This window comes from Durio zibethinus, chromosome 21 (genome assembly GCF_047325235.1).
Source record: "Durio zibethinus cultivar Kanyao isolate XHJ-2024 chromosome 21, ASM4732523v1, whole genome shotgun sequence".
NCBI lineage: Eukaryota > Viridiplantae > Streptophyta > Magnoliopsida > Malvales > Malvaceae > Durio > Durio zibethinus.
The window spans coordinates 1,648,292-1,670,769 of record NC_143182.1 but is presented as its reverse complement, the minus strand read 5'-3'; the positions used below and the strand labels follow the sequence as shown (position 1 = coordinate 1,670,769).

General features: G+C 34.9%; 6 protein-coding genes across 8 annotated transcripts; 3 read left to right on the top strand and 3 right to left on the bottom strand.

Annotated features, from left to right (window-relative positions):
- The first annotated feature begins 1,222 nt into the window (after positions 1-1,222).
- On the top strand, positions 1,223-3,713 carry LOC111304644 (BEACH domain-containing protein C2-like). 2 transcript variants are annotated; one of them, XM_089750078.1, is made up of 8 exons: positions 1,223-1,274; positions 1,366-1,414; positions 1,493-1,609; positions 2,663-2,747; positions 2,833-2,952; positions 3,116-3,212; positions 3,304-3,417; positions 3,580-3,713. In XM_089750078.1, the coding sequence occupies exons 4-7, from the start codon at positions 2,690-2,692 to the stop codon at positions 3,380-3,382; spliced, it is 354 nt and encodes a 117-aa protein (XP_089606204.1). In that variant the 5' UTR covers positions 1,223-1,274; positions 1,366-1,414; positions 1,493-1,609; positions 2,663-2,689; the 3' UTR covers positions 3,383-3,417; positions 3,580-3,713. The 2 variants fall into 2 exon arrangements, with proteins under 2 accessions (XP_089606204.1, XP_089606203.1); XM_089750077.1 differs by having other exon boundaries at positions 2,320-2,747.
- On the top strand, positions 3,388-5,179 carry LOC111304643 (uncharacterized). Its single transcript, XM_089751074.1, has 6 exons — positions 3,388-3,417; positions 3,459-3,491; positions 3,580-3,713; positions 3,818-4,039; positions 4,498-4,627; positions 4,708-5,179. Exons 1-6 carry the CDS (start codon positions 3,388-3,390, stop codon positions 4,786-4,788), a joined length of 630 nt encoding a protein of 209 aa, XP_089607200.1. The 3' UTR covers positions 4,789-5,179.
- Positions 5,180-5,342: 163 nt separating this feature from the next.
- Positions 5,343-8,016, bottom strand: LOC111304641 (cytochrome P450 704C1-like). Its single transcript, XM_022901390.2, has 6 exons — positions 7,617-8,016; positions 7,128-7,343; positions 6,764-7,054; positions 6,360-6,680; positions 5,991-6,194; positions 5,343-5,751 (listed from the first exon to the last, which is right to left on the bottom strand). The coding sequence occupies exons 1-6, from the start codon at positions 7,911-7,913 to the stop codon at positions 5,563-5,565; spliced, it is 1,518 nt and encodes a 505-aa protein (XP_022757125.2). The 5' UTR covers positions 7,914-8,016; the 3' UTR covers positions 5,343-5,562.
- A 2,786-nt stretch (positions 8,017-10,802) lies between these two features.
- LOC111305916 (cytochrome P450 704C1-like) lies at positions 10,803-13,669 on the bottom strand. The gene is made up of 6 exons (XM_089750584.1): positions 13,327-13,669; positions 12,921-13,278; positions 12,087-12,368; positions 11,644-11,982; positions 11,256-11,456; positions 10,803-11,150 (listed from the first exon to the last, which is right to left on the bottom strand). Exons 1-6 carry the CDS (start codon positions 13,440-13,442, stop codon positions 10,965-10,967), a joined length of 1,482 nt encoding a protein of 493 aa, XP_089606710.1. The 5' UTR covers positions 13,443-13,669; the 3' UTR covers positions 10,803-10,964.
- A 1,721-nt stretch (positions 13,670-15,390) lies between these two features.
- On the top strand, positions 15,391-17,089 carry AUR3 (ataurora3). Its single transcript, XM_022903784.2, has 6 exons — positions 15,391-15,556; positions 15,651-15,893; positions 16,011-16,106; positions 16,330-16,544; positions 16,640-16,712; positions 16,825-17,089. Exons 1-6 carry the CDS (start codon positions 15,431-15,433, stop codon positions 16,924-16,926), a joined length of 855 nt encoding a protein of 284 aa, XP_022759519.1. The 5' UTR covers positions 15,391-15,430; the 3' UTR covers positions 16,927-17,089.
- Positions 17,090-18,193: 1,104 nt separating this feature from the next.
- On the bottom strand, positions 18,194-21,391 carry LOC111305914 (growth-regulating factor 9-like). 2 transcript variants are annotated; one of them, XM_089750982.1, is made up of 4 exons: positions 21,124-21,391; positions 20,695-21,021; positions 19,473-20,062; positions 18,194-18,976 (listed from the first exon to the last, which is right to left on the bottom strand). In XM_089750982.1, the coding sequence occupies exons 1-4, from the start codon at positions 21,386-21,388 to the stop codon at positions 18,941-18,943; spliced, it is 1,218 nt and encodes a 405-aa protein (XP_089607108.1). In that variant the 5' UTR covers positions 21,389-21,391; the 3' UTR covers positions 18,194-18,940. The 2 variants fall into 2 exon arrangements, with proteins under 2 accessions (XP_089607108.1, XP_089607107.1); XM_089750981.1 differs by having other exon boundaries at positions 19,523-20,062; positions 21,124-21,376.
- Positions 21,392-22,478: the final 1,087 nt, after the last annotated feature.

Sequence of the window (22,478 nt, the reverse complement as noted above, 5' to 3'; positions counted from 1 at the left end):
TGGAAATAATGCCAAAACCAAAAGCAAAATTATTAAAGTTAGCAAATTACTATATGCATAACTATATGTATTCATTAAGAAAATTAAGAATAAATAATTCGAACATGAAATTATATGAATTTGAAAGGCGATTCGGATTGAAAAACTCCGTCCTTGAGCCATCTTTCTGGTTGAAAAATCTCATTTTTGTTCATACCGGCTTTTAAAAAATTTGAGCATCCTTATTGGCTTTCAGCTACAACTTTGTTATTTAACATTCCAAGTAGTTGGATTGATCATCATTGTCAGACAAAATATGTCTAGATACTGCCAACCATCCTTGATTTCATATTAACATGCAGGTAGGCACATATTTGAAACAAGACGCTTGCCTAGGACATGGAATGAGAAAAAGATGTCCGCTAGCATTTTAGGGGCCTTTATTTCTGCATCTCATAGTGCCTATTAACAACCTGCAGTTGTCTAGAAATTCCTCCATATTCTAAACATTTTAATGTGAATGTCTCCACACTATACTGCGATAGTTGGGTATGGCCTACAGATCAGGATGTTCTTTGACTGTAAAATCCAGTAAAATATAGAGTGAATTTCAGGTCTTGTCTCTGTGTGCTTACTGCTTATATTAATATTACCAGGAGTGTAGAGAGATATTTGTTCTGCATAGTAATCCATAACATGATATTTCTTGTTGCTGCATTTGAAGAGTTTTAACTTTTCATAACCCAATATTGCTTTTGCTTTAGCATCTGCTGTTGCACCTCATTTGCTGGTTTTTCTTGACCATAGATATCTCCTAAGAAGAAGTGCCCTGGAGCTGCTTATGGTTGACCGTTCGAACTTCTTCTTTGATTTCGGGGTATGTTCCTATTAGATACGCCTAAATTTATTTCTTTGTGATTAAAAGAGATATGCTTTTGATGGTTGTTGACCCACTGTATGTACCTCTTAATTGAATCGTTCGCTTTCTTTTTTGTTTCTATTGAATCGTTGGCTTTCTTTTTTGTTTCTTTTTTTCTCTTTCATTAAAAAATAATAATTGATCCAGAGTTCTGAGGGCCGAAGAAATGCCTGCCGAGCTATTGTTCAAGCACGACCTCCTCATTTGAACAACATTTAGCTTGCAACTCAGGTTTGCACTTTGCTTGGAAATTTTTAAATTAGAGAGGCCTAGCGTGCATGAATTTACACGCATCGACAATATCTTTTTTATTTAAAAGGAGAAGAGTGGAAAATTTATGGATATTTTACGTTTATAAAATTGGGTTCATTATAAGGTACCTAAGGGAGAGTATGTTAGCTGCTGTTTACAAGGATTCATTTCCTATTCACATTCCTGAACTTACATTATATTGTTTTCTGCTGCAGCGACCTGATCAGCTCCTGAAAAGAACTCAGTTACGGAGATCTTTCAAAGGTGGTTTGACTTTAATCTTGCTGCATTTTATATCTGCACTTTCCTTTTCTGCCATTATAACTTCACGTGTATTTGTAGCCTGTAGGGGCATTAAATCCAGATCGGTTGAAGAAATTCCAAGAGAGATATGCTAGCTTCGATGATCCAGTCATCCCGAAGTTCCATTATGGCTCACATTATTCAAGTGCTGGAACTGTAGGTTTTCTATTCTGTTTAATATTTGTGTTTGTACTTTTATAGTGGTTACCTAAATTGCTTGAAATAGGGGCACTGTTGTATACTTGCAATTCATGAACAGGGTTGACTTCTTTAGTTTGTTTCCTCATTTGTACTTGGGATATTTGTATACTTGTGCATGTCTTTGTTACCTGTTCAGTAAATTGTCTTTAAAAATTAAATGACTTACTTTACTATCTTCTATTTATTATTCTTCTGTCAGCCTTACAGACTGTGTTCTGCAACATTGAGTAATCCCCTTTATAGGGCCAACATGTTCTTGCTGTGCGCCTAAAAGCTGTAGTTTATGTCCTTTAATGTTGGTCTGGTTCCATGAAATTTATTGTTGCATTCAGTATCTGCCATCTTGCTGTGCGCCTAAAAGCTTTAATTTATGTCCTTTAATGTTGGTCTGGTTCCATGAAATTTATTGTTGCATTCTGTATCTGCCATTTCACTAGGTTGCATACTTCATATCAAAAGTAGTACTACTGTTTACTTAGTTTTCAGCATTATTTACATCTGTCCTTGGAATCATTTACTTAGTTTTCTTGTGTTCAATTATTTGATTGTTTTCAATCCAAATTTCTATTTTTGTGGCAATTAGTCAATCAGGTGAATTTTGCAAGCATAGTTTGAACTATAAATTCAGATTCTTTTTCTTTGCTGTATCTGGTGTTTTCTTGCAGGTATTGTATTATCTTGTTAGAGTTGAGCCATTTACAACTCTTTCAATTCAGCTGCAAGGTGGAAAATTTGATCACGCAGACCGGATGTTTTAGATGTTTTCGCTACTTGGAATGGAGTTCTTGAGGACATGAGTGATGTGAAGGAATTGATATTGTTTTTTGTTTTATCTTTAGCATGAGAACTTCAAACTTCTATATGGAAAGAATGAAGCACACTTTTATCTTGTACCCTGTCATTGTTGTTTGTCTCATCTTGTTTATAAATTTTGGCAGCATTTGTACTTCAATAGATTATTAGAAAATTTTTCTTTCATTTGCATTTATTTTATTTTGTTTATGTTAGGTTCCTGAGCTGTTTTACCTTCCTGTGATGTTAACCAATGAAAATTCAATTGACTTTGGAACAACACAATTAGGAGGAAAGCTTGGTATGTACCTGAGTATCCTCTTTTCTTTGTCTTATGAGAAATAAATTCCAGTTGCATTGAGTTCTTTTTTTTTTTCAACATGCAGATTCTGTCAAACTCCAACCATGGGCTCAAGACCCAGTTGATTTTATTCATAAACATCGGATGGCTCTTGAGAGTGGGCATGTATCTGCACATTTCATGAATGGATTGACCTCATATTTGGGTGTCTTTTACTTTCTCCCCTTTCCTAAAAAAAATTGCGGTTTCCTTTTCCTTTGCAATCTTCACTATGATATTCTTTTTAATAATATAATTGCTCATGGAGATTCTTGTTTAAAGCCACCTAGAGTTTACCAGGATTTGCATGAGTGAATTGGAATGTTTAGGTATACGCAACGAGGCAAAGAAGCTATATTGGCAAATAACATGTTCTTTTACATTTCATATGAAGGGACAGTTGAGATTGATAAGATCTCTGATCCAGTAAGCTTGATTTGCTATTTTTTTTTTTTTCTAATCTCTGTTCTATTTGGAAAGACTTCTTTAATGTCCTTCATTTGTATACAAATAAAAGGTACAACAGCATGCCACGCAAGACCAGATTGCTTATTTTGGACAAACTCCATCCCAACTTCTTACTGTCCCTCACATGAACAGGATGCCACTTTCAGAGGTTCTTCATTTGCAGGTACCAATTTTTTGGCCTTTCTGTTTTTAACATTGATGCAGTGTTATATAACTTTATCTGCAATCACTTCTCATGTGATCTAATAAGTTTCTTTCCATAATGAAAATCTTTTCTGTGAAAATGAATAAGTTAAAACTGAATCTTATTAACATTTAATGTCAGACAATCTTTCGGAACCCAAGAGAAGTCAAGCCATATGCTGTCCCAGGATCTGAACGCTGCAATTTGCCTGCAGCTGCTATTCATGCGTCTTCAGTTGACACAAATGCGCCAGCAGCTCATATTGCGCAGCACAAGTGTTAGCCAAACACTCCCGATGGTCAGGGATCACCATTTCTATTTCAACTTGGAAAGGCAACAGCAAGTTCTACTGGTGGAGCACTTATAAGAATGTTCAAAGGGCCAATGAGATCAAAGATGGAATTAAGTTAAAAGCTAATGAGATCAAAGACGGAAGTGAAGATAAGCGTCAACACTCAGATAGCGAGGAAGAAACTATGCAGAACAATGAAGATGGAAAGAAAAACAAGAAAAGAAAAAGGAAGCAAGTAACCGACCTCCGGTTTGAAACAACGGTGGATAAGTTAGGCGGCACTTCTAAACGACGGAAGCGCAAGAAAAAGTAATCTTTCTTAATTGGCAATTTATTGGTTTCAGGAGTAGCATCTGTCTGCATTTAGCATGGTATTGAACAAAAAAATTATGATGATATTACATCTAGTCTAGTACATTTTGTTGTGGATATTGATAAAATTTATTTGATTGCATAACATGAAATGTTGCCCTAAAAGGAAGGTGAAGCTATGTGCCTGTGGGCTGTGGCTGGAATCTAGATTTATTCTGAGTGGTTTATAAATGTAAAAGTAAAAATAAAAAATAAAAAAAAGGCCAGTATTTTATATGACCATTCTATGCCCTTGTTGTTTGGCACCATGGTAGACAATACTTTGTTGCTCTGAGTGTATTATCCCACACTGTAAATGATAAATTATCTGCTGAATTGTGAATAATTATGATTTTTCCTTCTTACATTGCTCTTACATTTTGTATGTAATTGACCGGGTTTTAATCCGTGTTTAGGTATTTTGAAGCAAAGAAGGAAAAGCATAAGAATGCTAGAACAGAAGAGAACTTTGACTTTCCTGGAAGAGAGAACATAAAATTTGGAGATGTGGTTGAAGCTCCATTGAAGTTGGTTACAGTACCCAAGGTAATCTTTTATCATTTGATATTTACATTAAAGATTATGCTAGTACTTTTCCTCTCAAACTGGGGTTTGTTCTTTTACAGGGATCCAAGACCTTACTAGATGCTTCCAAGCAGAGGCTAAGGTTACAGGCTATTAAGGCCTACAGGAATCGCAAAGGATAGACCTCAAGACCAGGTGCAGCTCAACTACCTCCTGCGACTACATTATAGTCATCGAAGACTATTTCTACTTCAAGTGTACGCTTCAATTGGCATTGTTAATTTGTTTCTGCTTGCCTGAGCTATACGGTGTCCACTTGAATGAGTGATCATCCTGCTGTTGAGTGCGAACCAATATTGTTAAAGAAAATTTATGTCCTTAATTTTTGTTGAATTGTAACAATAGACATCCCATAATCAACTCATAGCATGCATATGGCTATTTACCTTTTTCTTAAAGTGAATTGAGAACATCAGAGGATTCATTTCCTACTGATAAGTGTTATTAAGATGATTAGGTTTTGCATTCAAGGAAATTTAATCTTTCTCACTTCTAGAGTTAAGAGGAGCTGAAGAACCAGCTAGAAGGCAGGGGAGAAGAACTGATTTGCTATTTCCTAAAGCTTTGCATTCATCACGATTTTCAATTCATTGGAATAATCTGCTAGAAATGCGAGCAAACAGTTTGAACTCAAGTCATTCTGGTATGGTCTATTTTGATGAACTTTTCAAGCGCTGTCTCAACAACTTAGGTTTCACTCATTTAGCAGTTTCCAGAACTCAAATTTTTCAGACAAAAGTACGGTTCAAGTTTCCTTGGTAAGGAACCATCGTAGTATTTATGCTTGTGTGTGTGTGTGTGTGTGTGTATACACATATATTTAAAGCGAGCAAGTGTCTGGATTAAAGAACAGAGCCAAAAGATGAAACCCTTGGTCAAATAAGCAACAAAGACAGTTAACTCTGACTTCTGTGAAATGCACGAACATGAAGGCCCCCATCTACATGAAGATTGATCATCGTCCTGTAGGTGACAGTTCTATCCTCATCACTCAATTTGAACACAAAGCAGCGTATAAGAACAGCTGAGAAGATCTTCATCTGCCTATAAGCAAATTCCTTACCCAGACAAATTCGAGGACCTGCCTGTTAACCAATAGAAAACAAAGTTCAGTATTTTCACTTCTTCAGCCGGCAAAATCACATTTGTGAAGCAATATCAGAACTTTGAATTTTGAGGGCCAAGACCCAGATATCAAATGCTGTTAAACTGCTTTCTTTCTCCCTTTTGTCTATGAGGTGCTACTTAACACCAAATGTCAATCAAAACAATAGTGCTTGCAGCATAGAACAATTCCTAAAGTGCTGACACATATTTTGCATACCTGGAATGCTGTGAACTTGAAAGGGCTTTCTTGTCGGAACATGCCATCCTCATCAAGCCATCTCTCTGGTCTGAACTCCTCTGCATCATCACCCCAAATGAACTTCATTCTGCCCATTGCATAAGGTTGATAACAAACCATATCCCCTTTCCTCACACTGAACCCATCTGGTAGAGTATCATCAGACAAGCATATCTTTGCATCCTGCAATTGAAGTGAAGAGATAGTGAAAACCAAAGCAAACCCCAGAACATAGCAAGGAAGTTAATTTCTAGTCCTCTTATGTATTATGAGTTTACAGAATGGTTTTCCAGACATGCATTAAGAAGTTCCGTGGGAGAATTCAGGATTCAAGGCAACTTTCCTTACCACTGGAACTGCAGGGTAGAGCCTTAAAGTTTCTGTTATAGCTGCGTGGAGATAGTGCATTTTTTCTAAAGCTTCTTCGCTCATGCTAACAGCAAATTCAGCAAAATCTTCAACCTCCTTCATGTTAGTTGCTTCCTTCACTTCTTTTGCAATCTTTTCTTGAACATCAGGATGCTCGCAAAGCATGTATATAAACCATGACAGAGCAGCTGCGGTCGTGTCTTTGCCGGCAATTATGAAGTTAAGAATTATATCTCGCAAGTATGTTGGATCAGTGTCACTCACTTGGAGAAATCTTGATAAAATGTCTTCCTTTTTTATCTGCATGATCCATGGAATACAATTATTTCAAAATTCTACTTCAACTGGTCTTATAAACGCTTAAGTGGCTCTAGTTCACTTACTGAAGAATCATCTTTTGAGTTGTGCATTTGCTCAATCTTGTTATGGATCAGCTTATACACAAAATTATTAACCACTTTTACACTTTTTTTTAGCGTGGCTTCTGATCCAATGTTCAGAAATTTCTTGATCTTCCAGAAGATATCAACATATCGAAAAAGGATTGCAGCACTTGAATCATCAAAAGCAGTTGTAAACTCCTTGCCTTCTACATTTGATCCACACATGCTGTCCAGTTCAACTCCAAATGCAACTTTGAATATTGAATCTAAAGTCGATTTCATAAACAAATCCTGCAGAATATTGTGTTATAACAGATTCATTTTATATATCATATCATCGATCTTTCCCATTAGGTGAACTTACTTGAATATCCATTATCTCATTTGAATTTGCTGCCTCGGACACTATATTTGCAAGTTTAGCCACATTTTTCCGAAAAACGACACTGCTAAAATCCCTCAAGACCTTTGTTGAGAATTCATAGCTTGATATCTTCCTCTGCTGACGCCACTTATCACCATCGACAGTAAAAATTCCATCACCTAATAAATCCCTTAGCAAGCTGTAATTATACTGACCCTGCACAGAAAATTAGGCGAATTGAAGAACTATAACAACCACAATTCATCCTTTTTGGTAACCATATGATTATTAAAAAGCCCTTTCATTATAGTGCTAATTACTCTGCTGCACATCAGCATTTGAATGAACCGTAATTGACTTAATCTGGGTGTCTCTGTCTAATTAGTAAGTAAGCTAATTCTTCTAATCAAGCACCGGAAGAACTCAAAATTTTCGAGGGCAACGAATAATTTGTGACTTTGAAGTAAGAAATGAGCATTGGTAACATACCTTGCCATAATTCTCGAAGTTTGTTTTGAGTATATATTCAACGTTGGCTGGTTCCGAGGTATAAATCTCATTCCTGAAAGGGGTAAGCAGCCTGTAGGTTCTATACTTCCCTGCAAGATCAGTCATATAATGATGCAATCTATTGAAGTTGAGGAGTTGGGTAAAAACCGTACCCCCAACAGGATGGTACTTGTTCTTTCTCCGCTTGTCTCTCAGTTTTGCTGTGAAGAACTTGACAGAGAAAAGGGACAGGATCAGAACCAAAGCTGCCAAGGTAACTGGGTTGGAGAAATCCATGGAAATGGAGGTCCTTTTGGTGTATTGATCAGAGAAACTGGTCAATGAATGTTAGTAGGTGAAGAGATTAGCGGAGCCTTATTGTGTTAATATTATAATAATAAATATAGTCACATATATATATAGATATATATATATATAGATAGATAGATAGATAGATAGATAGATAGATAGATAGATAGATATAGATACAATGGATACAAAGTTATCAAAGGGCGGTTTTCTTTCCCGTGAGTTTGACTTTAATTTTTGAAAGGATTTTTCAGTTTGCTCTAAAATGAAAGATATTTCCTTTTGTGGTTTTGAATGAGCTGAAAATTTTTAGTAAAAAAACTTATTAAATTTTTAATATTAATTAATAATAAAATTTATATTTAATACATCATCAATATATAAATTTTTATATATATTTTAACCTTCTAACAAGAGTTTCCTGGCTGCCCATGTTAATTCCCTAAAAATTATTTGTTACTTATATTCCATGTAATTTTATTTCTTTACAATGTTAGTTGTCTATCCATGCAAAACCATTTTTTTCACTTCAATTTCAATTGTTTGTTTGTCCAATGGGCGTTAAATGATTCTGTTAATGATAGGGTCTTAGATATTTTTATTATTTTTATAGGATCTTAGATATATGAATAAATATATATTCATTAAAGTAAAAATAATAATTAAATGTGTATTTCAATATAAAACTTAAGAGTTTTTTTTTTTTGACAAAAAATTTAAAAATAAATAAGTTGTTTAATCTCTTAAATCAGATAAAATATATTATATCCAATAATTTAAAATAAATAATTTAAAATAATATATTTAATTTAATCCTAACAAATGATTATTGATTGAATTCGAACAAAAAATTTTTATTTCGAGAATGACGATCTTAAGCTTTCAATGTAACAATATCTAGAAGGATATGGTGGGTAAAATATGCATTTTTTTTTCTGATGGATACCCTGAGAGGTTATAAGCTATAGATATGTAATGTTGAATTTGCAATGTTCCATTTATTTTCTATCTACACAAGAATCCAATCTGTTTGATCATCAAGATCTTTCTCATTTTGTTGGAAAACGAAGTATTTATACATTTACGGTTCCCATTGAATCAATATGAGTTTTCATATAAAGTTGCTATCACCATATTTTCTTGCTTCAAAATTTTAAACAATTTTCATACCAAATATTGAACATCAAAAACTCCATAAACCACACATTATTTATTTTAAAATGGATTAGCATTACCTTCAACACTAGAAAAGACCTGGGGGAAAAACACCATTATGAACCCGTCGGAGTACAAAAATTGGTATAAAACAATAGAAATCACTATCCTTTACCATATTGTCTGTTTGTTGAATTGGAAGGGAATGTGTGGATGGTTTCTCGCCTTTAGTGGGTGGAAGACAATTGCTGATATGAACCTGAGTCAGTGGCACAGGGCTAAACAGTCCAGAGTCCAAGGCTCCAAACATAGCAGAAGGAACCTGCTTGGATCAAAGATTTTTGTAATGGGATGAAAGTCAAAATGCTTGAGAAGTTACAAATAGGAATGACCTTAGATAACTAAAACCAATAGCAAGATGGTTGCCGAGAAAACCGTTACTTGCACTAGCTGGCAGCATGCTATTTAGCACGCCCATGGAATGAAAACAAACAAGAAAAATTCTCTGATCAATCTTTCCCTCTTTTCTGCTCTCTTTTTCTTCGCCTTTTCTGCTCTTCCTTCTCTTTTATTTTCTACAGATTCTATCAATTGCTTAATAAAAATTATATATATATATATATATATTATGCGGCAAAAGCAAAAGATATACTCAAGATAACCATATTAATGCTCTAATGTACATTAAAAAAAATTGTAGATAATGTTAATGATTAATTAATTAATTAAAAAATGAAGTTTAGCCAAAAAAATTAAAATTGAAGCATGAAAGATAGCATTAGTGTGTATATATATATTTATTCACATGTATTTTGACGATAACAACTATGTTAGTTCAAAAGTTAAGCATAAGTTAGCATTTTGCAAAAAATTTTCCTATTTGGCTTCTCCCATGCACATTTCATTTTCTCGGCATTATTGTTTTAAGCCGTTGTTTGTTTTTAAAAGGTAAAAAGGATTACATATTTTAATTTATAGGTTTTATATGTCCTTGTTTGAACGGTAAGAGGAGATTTTAAAATATTTTGGATGAAAATTTTTAAAATTTTGAAAAAATTTAAAACAAAAGTATTTAAAAGTATATCATTTAAAAATATTAACATTTAAATTTATTTTTAAAAAAAACTAATCTAATGAAATTTGATGAGATAAAAAAATCATAAAAGAAGAATAATAATTTTAAAAATAAAAAGTTATATAAAAATAAAATAATTAAATTTGAAAAAATATATAGACCTAAAAAAATACGATCAATTTCCCCATCAAGAGTTATTAATTATTCCGGTGTCTTGTAAATCACATTAATTGTCACAATTTTTATATGGTTCGCATAGATTCATCGAAACAAGGTATCGTTGCCATAACAAGTTGCGAGATTGGGGTCCCAGTCCCAATCACTGTCAAGTGTCAACTAACTGCCAAAACAATACGGGAGGATATCCTGGTAAGGATAAAAAGAAGATCAAAGTGAGCTATGCTTGTAGCCGTGGCACGCCATGCCACCACCATGGCCGCCTTGATGCTCGATCGGGCTACGGGCCAGGGCTCAAGCGTTGGCAGAAACGGAAAAAATAAAAAAAATCCACGTTAATTTTGCAGCAGCGGGAAAATTAAAGAAAGATATAAGCAATTAGGACTCATGATCCATGGTGCGACCAGTAATTCCAAGCCTATTACAAGTCCAACTTGGCTTGAGTTTTAAATTCACAAATCGACGTAGTGTATTACAAATTCAACATATCACTAAAGAAGCAAATCAAACTCCACTAGAATTTAAATAATCCAGTTTTTATGCTACACAAACTTGAAACTAATCTTATTGCAACCATCAAGTGTTTGAACATTTTCCTACGAACAATTTATTTTTCATGTTTGTGAAGTTGGTTAAGTTATTCTAGGAACGGCATAAAGATGAAGGCCTCCTTTCATGTGAAGAGTGAATGTTACTCTATAAGTTGCATCTTTCGTATCATCAGCTAATTTGAAGCGGAAGTAACGAATTAGTGCAATTGCCAATATCTTCATTTGTCGGTAAGCAAATTCTTTGCCTAAACAAATTCGAGGACCCGCCTGGAAATAATGCCAAAACCAAAAGCAAAATTATTAGAATTAGCAAATTACTATATGCGTAAATATATGTATTCATTAACAAAATTAAGAATAAAGAGTTCGAACATGAAATGATATGAATTTGAAAGGCGATTCGGATTGAAACACTCCGTCCTTGAGCCATCTTTCTGGTCGAAAAATCTCAGCATCCTCTCCCCAAATGTAAGTCATTCTACCCATGGCATAGGACAGATAGATCACATCATCTCCCTTCTTGACTTTGTACCCATCGGGAAGAATGTCATCCACTTGTGCGTTCCTTCCGTCCTTAAATGCAATAAATGAGAAAAAGTTGAGCCATGAAGACATATTCAAATACTAATTTCTACATAAATGCTTTGAAAAATGGGTTAGTAAATACATAATATATATGGTAAATCGAATTATGTACGTAATAAAGTAATAAAACTATAGCATGAAAAGAAAATTCCATGAGGTTTCTGAATAATTTTACCGCAGGAGCAACAGGGTACAGCCTTAAGGTCTCTGTTAATGTTGCATGAAGATAATGCATTTTGTCCAGAGTTGCTTCAGTTATGTTTGTAATGAAATCATCACAATTAGCATCATTTCCTTTGCTACAAGTGATGTCCATCATTTCTCGTGCAACCTTTTCTTGTATCAAGGGATTCTTGCAGAGCACGTAGAAGAACCAGCTCAAAGTATTTGCACTAGTATCCTTGCCGGCGAACAAGAAACTCAAGATTATATCTCTTAAATATTGATCAGTAATTGTTTCTGGATTCTTTTCACCCTCCGCTAAAAATCTTGAAAGTATGTCGTCTTTTATATTCTAAAAGCCAAAAAAAAAAAAATCAACTTTTAGCAACGCAAAACAAGAACTCGTGTACATTATTACAATATTAACCACGAATTTTAGAGCAAAATCCGACTTACCCTGTCTGGGTTCATCGCTAACTGTTTCCTCTTGGTGTTTATGATATTGTGAATAAAATTATCAACGGCTTTGATGTTCTTCTTGAGGGAAGCTTCAGAACCAATGTTAAGATACCTTTTAAGCTTCCAAATGGGATCAACAAAACGCAAGGCCAACGACTCATTGGCATCATCAAAAGCCTTGATAAAGAAAGTCCCCTCACTTGACCAATCCAGGCAATTCAAATCTATTCCAAACCCAATTTTAAACATCGATTCCATAGTGCATTTCATGAACATATCCTACATAAACAGAGCACTTCTTCATACACATGAAATGGAAAGATGTAGATTTTTTTTTGGATAAAATTCATAAATTTTTTTATTAATAATAATTTAATGAAAATTAAAATAAAAAATAAAAATCGATAAATTAAAAAGTTTTGTTACATAAATCAATTGTACAAAATTATAATAAATTATAATAAATTATATATATATTTTTAGTAAAAATATTAATAAAATTTTTATAATTGAATAAATATTAATTAAATTTGAATTATAAACAAAATTTTTATTTTTTTATATTTTATTGATTTTCATATTAAACTCTATTAATCTATCGTTTGAATTTTTTATTAAAATTTTTATTAAATAATTTTTTTTTTAAAATTCCATACTTCACCTAAAAATTTTAATTTAAATTTTATCTTAAATAAAAACACTTCATGATTTTACTCACTTATAAAGACGTGGAACTCTAGAAATTTGGCCGTTTCGTTTGTTAACTTAAATCATGTGTGGTGTAATTTACTTGTTAATTAAAAGGAAAAAAAATAATATCGGATTGCTCACTTGAAATTCGATAACTTGACCAGACACTGCAAGCTTTGAAACTGCTCTAACCAATTTTGCAGCATTTGTTTTGAACACAGAGCAGCTAAAATCTCTAAGATTTCTTGTTGAGAACTCATAGCTCGCAAGCTTCCGCTGCTGCCGCCACTTGTCTCCATCCACCGCAAAAATCCCTTGTCCCCAATAATCTGAAACATTTTCATGGTGATATTTACCCTTTGCATATTTGTCAAAATTTGTTTTCAATATGTGTTCTATATTTCGCGAATCGGTGGTGTATATTTCACTACGTCCGAAACTAAGTAACCTAAAAGTGGGCAGTTTTTTGGTAATCTGGGTTTGGTAGTCGTAGATATAGCTATAGTGTAAGAGCTGGTTGAAAACAGTGCCCTTCACTGGGGCATACTTGGGATTTTTGATGGATTTGCCGGTGAAGATTCTGATACCGAGAATAAAAAGGATTAGAGAAAGAAAGAGTAGTGGGAATGCTATCAAGAAGAAGATGGTGGTTAGAAAATCCATTTTTTCCTGGTGAATGCTGATTTGTAAGCTATGATTCAAACCATATACTTATATACTTGAATCGAGGATTCCTTCATTTTCAAATTACCCAGAAAAAAGCCAAATTCTATGTATTATCAATATGTCATTAAATTTCGTGTATGATCTTTCTGCAATAAAGTTTCTAGTCACATAAATATACTAGAAGGGTGATATCACTTGTTTGAATTTTAAACGATTCTTTGACCAATAAAGAAATTTTAAATGATTCTGACAACAACTCCACTCCACTTATAATAACTTATCATGAAAGAATAATTAACATTATTGAATTAATTAAGACAAGGGGGTGGAAAAGACTTTGTGAACACTAAGATTGTTTCATTAAAAAAGGAACAAGAGACGTATATCCTCCTGTAGCGCCAACGTCGAAAACGAGATCATTATAGTAAATATACGTATTCATACGATTCTCGTGTTTTGGAGGAAACACGCTACACGAAAATCATGTTGCTTCATTGTAGCATGTTACCCCTACTAGATCTAGTGATTGACCCTTCACTAGTTCACTTTAATCTGAGTGAAATAAAATTAAGTGGGAGAGGGGAAAAGAAAATTGAGGAGGCGATAACGAAAGCCGGATCGAAGGGGCTTGCAGGGCCCCGCCCGGCCCTGGATTTTTAAAATTTTAAAGTCGATAATGGAGATGGAGAGAAGTTTAGAGAGAGAGTGCCATCGATATTAAAATATTTAATTTAAAATTTAGAGCAAGTTAATTAATTTATATAATATTTAAAATAATATTCAATAAATTTAAGATCTAAATCTTAATATTTATACAATTTTTTTAATCTATGGATTGTAACCATTTTTATATAAAAAATAAATTAATTTAAAATTTTATATTCTTATCTTATTTTTTTGTATATGGTATCTTTGATTAATGACAAAGAGTAACGGACATGAAATCAACAACAAGACGGTTTGTATAATATCCATTTTTCTATTGAAAGTTATGAGTAAATTAGAGGTCATATGCAACATACATTCGAAAAATCCAATCCCTCTACCTCACCAGATGCCAACTTTCATGCAATATGCCCCTTACATTTATATTATATATGGACCTGTATTGGATCAATTTGATTATTTTTGTAATAAAGTTACTTACTCCACATACCGACAATACCATTAACTCTATTTGTAACTTATTTAAATTAAAAAAAATATATTTTAAACATTAGGAAGGATAGCTCTTTTGTAACCAGACAAAAAAAAAAGAAAAAAAAATAGAGGAAAAAATAATTAATGACTGAAAAGAAGTACCAATAATGGTTCATAAAAAACTAGAAAACCTTATCCTTACATCATACTGATCACTACTGTTGAACAAACAGGGGGATAAATAAATGTAATCCCTTCAGGGCCGGGGGAAACTATGGGTGGAAAGTTACCTTGTTTTTGAACCTCATGCTGAGCTCATTATGGTCCCAATTAAACCTGCCGTAAGCCCGGACAAGGTTGGACTATCAAAATCTCCACGGCGACCCATGATCCTGCTGAAAGTAAGCCGAGAATAGAACAGCCCAATGGTGTCCAAAGTGGTGAAAAACATCGAGCCGGATCTATTCTACTCTACGACATACACCGAAAGGCTTTTTGGGTTTTGAGACCGATTTTAAAGCAGACGTGTTGCTTGTTGCCCCAAAAAGCCTAAAATGCCCCTGGTTGCTGGACTCTGTTCCCGGAGATTCTTCAAAACAACGCAACCGAGTTTAACATAATAAATTCTAAATTACAGTTAAGTATTTAATGTAATATTATTTAAATTATAAATTTATTAATTAATATATTATTTTTTTAATATAATTTAAGTTATCTGGGCTGCAGCCTCGGCCTATGGGAACTCTGGGCCCAAATGACATCGGCGGGTTCTAAAATTCAAATTCCCGATCTTCCCCCAAATCGCTGCTTCTCCTTCCTTTTGGCATCGTCTGGGAATCAGGAGAATGATTTCTCAAAGAGAAGAAGGAGAAGGAAATCGAAAACGAGAATGGTCCCTACAAGACTTCGAGATCGGAAAACCCTTGGGCAAAGGGAAATTCGGTAGAGTCTATCTCGCCAGAGAAGTCAAGGTATACGTTTCCTCTCTTCCCATTTTCTTTTTCATTGAATTCATACCTCTTCTCTCTTTATTTCATTTCTGAAAGGATTCAAATTTTTTGGTAGAGCAAATACATAGTGGCATTGAAAGTCATATTCAAGGAACAAATAGAGAAATACAGGATCCACCATCAGTTGAGGAGAGAAATGGAAATTCAAACCAGTCTTCGCCACCCTAATATACTTCGCCTTTACGGCTGGTTTCATGATAGCGAACGTATTTTCTTGATTCTTGAGTATGCTCATGGGGGTGAGCTCTATAAGGAGCTTAGAAAAAATGGTTTTCTCAGTGAGAAGCAAGCTGCCACGGTAATGGCCCAATCTAATCGTTTTTTTCTCGTTTATTTTCGAATTATACAAAGATTTCGGCTTCTAGTTATTCACAGTTTTTGAGTTTTTATATTTATATTCTGAAAACTTTTTCAGTACATTGCAAGTCTGACAAAAGCGTTGGCATATTGTCATGAGAAACACGTAATTCACAGAGATATCAAGCCAGAAAATTTGTTGCTTGATCATGAGGTAAGCCGCAGTATTTTTTTTTCTCTTCTCAATTTGGCATCCACTTCTTTTGCATACCTGTGAAGTATTGAGAAAATCCCTTTTAGAAGTAAAAATTGGTCTCTAGGATATGTACTGATCGAACATGGTTTTTTTATATGGAATTAAATATTGGGTTTAATGTTCTGATATGTTCTCGAATTGTGTTCGAGTGAAAGTAACTCCATTATGACTGCATCTATAGGGCCGGTTAAAGATTGCAGATTTTGGATGGTCCGTACAGTCAAAAAACAAGAGACACACAATGTGTGGAACATTGGATTATTTAGCTCCAGAAATGGTGGAAAACAAAGCTCATGATTATGCAGTTGATAATTGGACTTTGGGCATCCTTTGTTATGAGTTCCTCTGTGGTGCTCCTCCTTTCGAGGCCGAGAGTCAAAGTGACACATTCAAGAGGTAGGTAGAATGGTGGTTTATGCTTTTTTTTATCTAATGTGGATTGGAATATGGGTGTGATAATTAAGATAGTGAATCAAGCTTGTTCTATACAGGATTATGAAAGTTGACCTGAGCTTCCCATCCACTCCTGATGTCTCAATGGAGGCTAAAAATCTCATCAGCCGGGTGACTATGCTTGCTAGTCTCTCGACTACTTTACATAGACATTGGTTATGAAGAATGATTGTACAATTTGACATTTTTAATTCTGAATAGGGTCCTTGAATCTTATTTGCAGCTTCTTGTGAAGGACTCCTCAAAACGGCTCTCTCTTCAGAAGATCATGGAACACCCTTGGATAATTAAGAATGCAGATCCTACAGGTACCTGCAAAAGGTAGGACTTCCAATAGTTTCATTTGTAACGCCATTAGGCTGTCAAATATTACAAGAGTAGAGTACAATTTGCCTGTGAATGTAGAAGACCAAAGCGGGTATTTGGCAAGGTTTTTATGGAAAGACACTTTTGTTAATGTTATGAAACCTATAGCCAAGGCTTTTTTGTTAAGCAGCCTTGAACTTTGAGAGGTTTGTGCAATGATAATGTGCTGGTGTTGGAGCACCAATCCTTTATCCGTTGCTTCAAGTATCTTCCTAGCAATGGACACAACCTGAATGGCTCGAGGATCTATTGGGGGGAGTATTTGCTCTCTATTTTCCTCCTCAAACTTCTTCCATTGATATTTGCTCAACTTCTCCAGTTTATCAGATAGTGCACAGTGAAACCTATTCGAGTATGAAACTCTTTCTATCTTACCAACAAAAATATAAACAAACAACCAAGAACCCAAGATAGCAGTACTAACCACTTCATTGGAAGTCCACTTTCTTGATGAAGCCCATAAAAATGCTTATCCATGGGCTGTTTAGCACGTTTTGAGACCCACATGAGGCCCCTGAATATGCGTTGCGTTTGTGAGTTGGGATTGGAATGATGACTCGTCGTTCCTATAATAAAACCAAGGGCACTGCAGAAACTGGTTTCTGGCTTGGGGCTTGAATCCCTTGCAAGTGTTCTTCTGGAGTCGACTTGGAATAGTGTTTGATGGTGAAATCCTGTTTGAACAAAAAGATCGAGAAGCATTGAACAAAATCAGCTTTGTTTTCATGTAGGAAAAAACCATGATGAAGACTAACATTGGAATCTGACCTTGCACCAATATCAAGTGATTTCTTCACCATGAAGAATATTTGAAGGAAGATACATACGAGTACTTGAACAAAACTATGTTCTTTAGGGATTCTCATTTGAAATTAACTACATTATCTTAACTTTACCATTTGAAACTAACTATATTATCATATTAATTTTACCTTATTAATTAATATATTCATAATTTAAATACAATATTAAATTTTTTTAAAAATTTAAATGTTATATTTAACATTTCATTAAATTATTTAGAAATCATTCCTAACATTAACTTTGATGTATATATATATATATAAATATATATATATATATATATATATATATCCTTTCAAACTATAACTCCAAATTACATCAGTTTTTTTTTTCTTTGCTTCTCTTGTATCCATCTAAAGAAACTTAAGGGGTTGCTTCAAGATTCTTTCAAATTGTTACAAAACTGGGATGGACGCAAGAAACACTACAAACTCTTAGATTCATTGTAAGTAATGGCAACTGCAGTAAAAGATAGCATATAGAAATCTTCTAACAGGGAAATTAAGTACATTGGTGTGATATCAATAAACCTATTACAAGGCCAGATATGAAGGTTTTTGCCCAAACTGAAACGCAAAATGAGGCGCCCTTTCTTTTCTTAACAAGATTTTCAATTCAACAATTGGCCAGTCAATTGGTACATGAGAATGATTTCAGATATCACATCAAAAAATTTCCCATCTTCCCCCAACTTCATGAGTATAGATCACTGCAGAATGACACCTAATATTCTCGTTTTGTCTTATGAAGAAACACCTGAATCATCTCAAGTTGGCATAAAAGTTGGATCCAAACTCATAAAAGTTTAACCTTCCAAATAAGATCACATCAAGAGAAGTTACCATTCTCGATCGCAGTGATGGTGGTGTCACTGATGGTAGTCTCACTGCTGCTGCTCATACTCTTTTCATCTTGTGTAATGAGCCCAGGACTTGGAATTGACATAGAAAGGCTTGTGCTAAGGACTCCACAAGCTGCTTTGTTGGCTATTGTTGATCTACTAGGTGGACAATCACCGATAGAGGGAATGGCAACAGGCTGAGAAACCTCCACTTGCTTTCTTGCGCCTCTGTGCATGTGCCGGGCACAATATTTCTGATCAGGAATAACATCCCTGCTGCATCGCCATCTCTTCCCATCTGTTCTCCTACACCTCCCTGGTTCAAGTCCTATCTCATTTTTGTGAACACAGGAACTGCTGCAGCCTAGCACCGAAAAATAATAACAAGTCATTCTATTTAGCATAAAAAAGGTCCTACAAGGGATGTGCATAACAACACTAGGTAATTAGAACAGATTCTATTCAAATAATAAAAGCACTAACAGCAATGGTTACGGTAAAAACTTCATGTAGCCCAGTACTTTTGAGCATGTATATTATAAGTGTGAACTGCCAAAACTGAAATGATACAGTAAAAAAGGTAGAATAACATAAAAAGGTTCTTCTCTATCAAAAATTATCTTCTAAAAATCTTTTGGCTAACAGATTACATGCTAACATATAAGAGTGGCAAACAAAGGGGACCATCAAATGATTCCTACAAGAAAAAACCATGAACCCATGTAGTTTAATTGCAAACTCAAAAGGCTTATAGATTAAATGATGTATAACATATCTGTTTTTATAGCCAAATCAGAAGGGTTTAGACGGGTGACAGAATGATATAACAAGAGCATTATTTCAGCTTTAATGAGACTAACTTGAAGAACGCTTTTTGGAGAAAAGCCAACACCGAGAGATATACTATTACCAACAGCGGCTTTGTTTCCAGCCTTGCTGCTTCTGATGATCATATTATTGTTGCTAACAGAGAGTTTATCTTCACCCCTCTTACTAGTATTTGGGGAGCTTTTGTTCCTTTTGCTATTATTTTTGATGCCGTTGTTTGTTGCGACGATGATGGTACTACTAGTGGTGGCATTGATAGAAATGGAGTTTCTATTGCTGCATACATTGTTGCTATCCATAGCAGCGGTCTCATGGCTGGTGCTGGTCTTACAATAAGTTGGCTTCATGTGAAGAACACTTACAGGAGTTGAATGGTTTTTTGAGTTTTCTGATTCTTTATTTGAACTTTTTAGTAGCGTTGTATCAGGCAAAGTAATTTGAGAAGGTTCCACAGGCTTTCTTGAACGCCGACAACCCCTATGCATGTGCTGCTCACAGTACTTCTGATCAGGAATCACATTCTTACCGCACCTCCATTTCTTCCCATCTGTTCTTCTACACCTCCCTGGCTCAGGATCCATCATGTTCCTATAATCAAATCCTTGAGGACTGATTCCTACAACTGAAACAAAAAAAGCGAAATCAGTACTCAAATTCTTCATCCAAATTCACATTACTGAAACCAAATCATTGTATTGACAAAGAACTCCCTTCAAACATCTGTCAAGCTAAATTTAAACTATTATTGACAGAATTCATTTTATACTCCTACTTACTAACGTTGAAATTCTTAGTGGCAAAGTGGTATAATCCTTAATGAACCTCAAATTCAAAGTTCAAGAAGGCACAAGACTCAATTTTCCAGGAATAATTGAAATTTCTAACAATTAACACAAGACCTTTTCACATTCCAAGCCAAACAAGCATCAAAACATCTTTTTTTTATTTCCTTTTTTTCTTTCAGAGAATTGAACATAACTATCTTTAAAGAAATGAAAAAAAAAAAGAAAGAAAAAAAAAACCAACAATTTTTAAGACTAATAATCTTTGAACTCCCCAGTAAAAAAGAGATACAAAATCCGAATGAAATTATTTTGACAAATTCATGACAGAAAAAGGAAACAGAAATATCTAAAAAGCAAACAGAAAACACAAGAAAACCAATAAAAAAATCCCACCTCAAATTCCATGAAAAAAAAAAAGAAAAAAAACCTGACTCTAGGCAAGAGAAAAGTTAAAAAGAAGAAAGCTTACAGCTTGGATACTGTTCATAAATACCGCCATGAGCAGAGCCAAAGGAGGAAGCAACGGTTTTCCAAATGGGCATAACAAGGTTGAGAGGAACTGGGATTCCACCCGCTATGTACTTAAAGATAAGAGCTTGTAATTGCAGCTCATGCAACTGTGTTGTCGTAAACGCACACTTTCCATGTTCGATCACGGGTTTCTCCGACATGTTTCCATCAATCCCAAGGCCCAACTTGATCGACGGTGATCCTTCCTTCTTCTCCTCCTCATCTTCTATCTTCACCGTCCCTCCCTTCTCCTCCGACCTCTTCTGGGTCCCACTTGCACCACCACCTAAAATTAAGAACATGCTCAAATTAATTAAACAAACCACAAAAAACTTGAAATTCTCAAATTTTAACTCCTATTTGCTATACATATGTAGAAAGAGAATACCAGAATCTGGAAGAGGTGGGCTTTGAACCCGTTGGGCCTCCATTGGCGACGAACTAAAGGAACTATAGAAACAGACCGAACCGAAGATGATTAATATGGGTTGTGTTAGAACGTTGCAAAATAGAAAATTCAATAGTGATAGAAGGAAAAAATGAGACGGGGATTTGTGAAAACTGAAAAGTGAATTTTCAAAAGAGAGTTGCTTGAGCTTAAACATGATCACTTGCTCGGTCCAGTTTTCTGAAAGGAGCGACGAGTGTGACATAAAGTGAGGTTAAAGGGCGTGTCTGGATCCTGACAAAAGCAGCCTTTCACAGTCTCCCGCAGGCAAAATTCAGTTTCTTTGGTCAAGTTCACCTCTCCAAAACGGCGTGTGAATTGAACGGTCCAATGGAATCGTGACAGAGTGGGGTTATTCAAGAGGGTGAAAAGTTTTCGACTGTGGGTCACGCTGATTGTCAGATTGATTGCCTGGCACTATCAATGAGCAGAGGAAAACACGTCACTGATTTCAGTTATGCTTGGTCCAACTTTAAGCAACGGGGCGGGGGCCCCGGTTCTGCATGTCAGCAATAACAGGTGGACTGTTGGACGAGCACCATGCGTCCCATTGTTGCTTATTGTTTTGTCGTTTGTTATTGTTGGATCGAATCTTTTAAGTGGAAATGATTAGTGATTTTAGGCCCATATATCAACTGATCTCAGTCCAAATATAACCAGATTTGAAGTTCGGCCTAGTAATGATTGAGAAGAGAAAGTTCAATCCTGAATCCCCCGTGATAGCTCGGCCCAGATAAATCTACCCTGTATTTCTCTCCTTCCCTCTCTACCATTATAGATGGATAAAATACAAAATTCCGCTTCGAAATTTCCTTTTTTAAATCTTAATGGGGTCATTGTCATTTGTCACGTGACATGCAATGCTAAACAATTTTGTTGCCGACAATTTAAGCTTTCATATATCAAATTCAATGGTCCAACCCAAATATATATTTCATACCCTTTCTCCTTACTTCCTATAACAGGTAAATTGCCTTTGCAATTACAAACCCGGCCAACCCATTGTTATTTTCAACCTCTTTCTTATAGTTTTTATTTTTGTCAATGACATTCATGCGATAGAGACAGATGCCATCACCATGTGAAATTTATGCTCCCTGCTTTAGGTTTGTCAAAAGGTTAAATCTTGTGAATGAAGAAAATTTTACAGCTGACAAAGGATTTGCTTGTGTTGCTTCAATCGGAGGCATGGAAAGATGCCCCCCCATAAATTAGTGCATTATTGTCGCAAAGAAAGGTCATGCTGTTTATTTTATTTTATTTTAACAGAATTTCAATTGGGAACAGCTGGCGTT

Bases quoted from the DNA above. Each gene is read 5' to 3' on its own strand.
- LOC111304644 (XM_089750078.1), top strand. From the start codon at position 2,690: ATGTTAACCAATGAAAATTCAATTGACTTTGGAACAACACAATTAGGA. The intron at 2,953-3,115 runs GTGTCTTTTACT...TGGAATGTTTAG, and splicing joins TGGATTGACCTCATATTTGG to GTATACGCAACGAGGCAAAG. The intron at 3,213-3,303 runs GTAAGCTTGATT...TACAAATAAAAG, and splicing joins TTGATAAGATCTCTGATCCA to GTACAACAGCATGCCACGCA.
- LOC111304643 (XM_089751074.1), top strand. From the start codon at position 3,388: ATGCCACTTTCAGAGGTTCTTCATTTGCAG. The intron at 3,492-3,579 runs GTGATCTAATAA...ATTTAATGTCAG, and splicing joins TATCTGCAATCACTTCTCAT to ACAATCTTTCGGAACCCAAG. The intron at 4,040-4,497 runs GTAATCTTTCTT...ATCCGTGTTTAG, and splicing joins CGACGGAAGCGCAAGAAAAA to GTATTTTGAAGCAAAGAAGG.
- LOC111304641 (XM_022901390.2), bottom strand. From the start codon at position 7,913: ATGGATTTCTCCAACCCAGTTACCTTGGCAGCTTTGGTTCTGATCCTG. The intron at 6,195-6,359 runs GTAAGGAAAGTT...CTTCAATTGCAG, and splicing joins TCTACCCTGCAGTTCCAGTG to GATGCAAAGATATGCTTGTC. The intron at 5,752-5,990 runs GTATGCAAAATA...ATTGGTTAACAG, and splicing joins TCAAGTTCACAGCATTCCAG to GCAGGTCCTCGAATTTGTCT.
- LOC111305916 (XM_089750584.1), bottom strand. From the start codon at position 13,442: ATGGATTTTCTAACCACCATCTTCTTCTTGATAGCATTCCCACTACTC. The intron at 13,279-13,326 runs GTATGCCCCAGT...CTTACACTATAG, and splicing joins AAATCCATCAAAAATCCCAA to CTATATCTACGACTACCAAA. The intron at 11,457-11,643 runs GTAAAATTATTC...ATTGCATTTAAG, and splicing joins TGTACCCTGTTGCTCCTGCG to GACGGAAGGAACGCACAAGT.
- AUR3 (XM_022903784.2), top strand. From the start codon at position 15,431: ATGATTTCTCAAAGAGAAGAAGGAGAAGGAAATCGAAAACGAGAATGG. The intron at 16,107-16,329 runs GTAAGCCGCAGT...CTGCATCTATAG, and splicing joins ATTTGTTGCTTGATCATGAG to GGCCGGTTAAAGATTGCAGA. The intron at 16,713-16,824 runs GTGACTATGCTT...TCTTATTTGCAG, and splicing joins CTAAAAATCTCATCAGCCGG to CTTCTTGTGAAGGACTCCTC.
- LOC111305914 (XM_089750981.1), bottom strand. From the start codon at position 21,340: ATGTTTAAGCTCAAGCAACTCTCTTTTGAAAATTCACTTTTCAGTTTT. The intron at 21,022-21,123 runs GTATTCTCTTTC...TCTTAATTTTAG, and splicing joins CCCACCTCTTCCAGATTCTG to GTGGTGGTGCAAGTGGGACC. The intron at 20,063-20,694 runs GTAAGCTTTCTT...TTTTTGTTTCAG, and splicing joins TTATGAACAGTATCCAAGCT to TTGTAGGAATCAGTCCTCAA.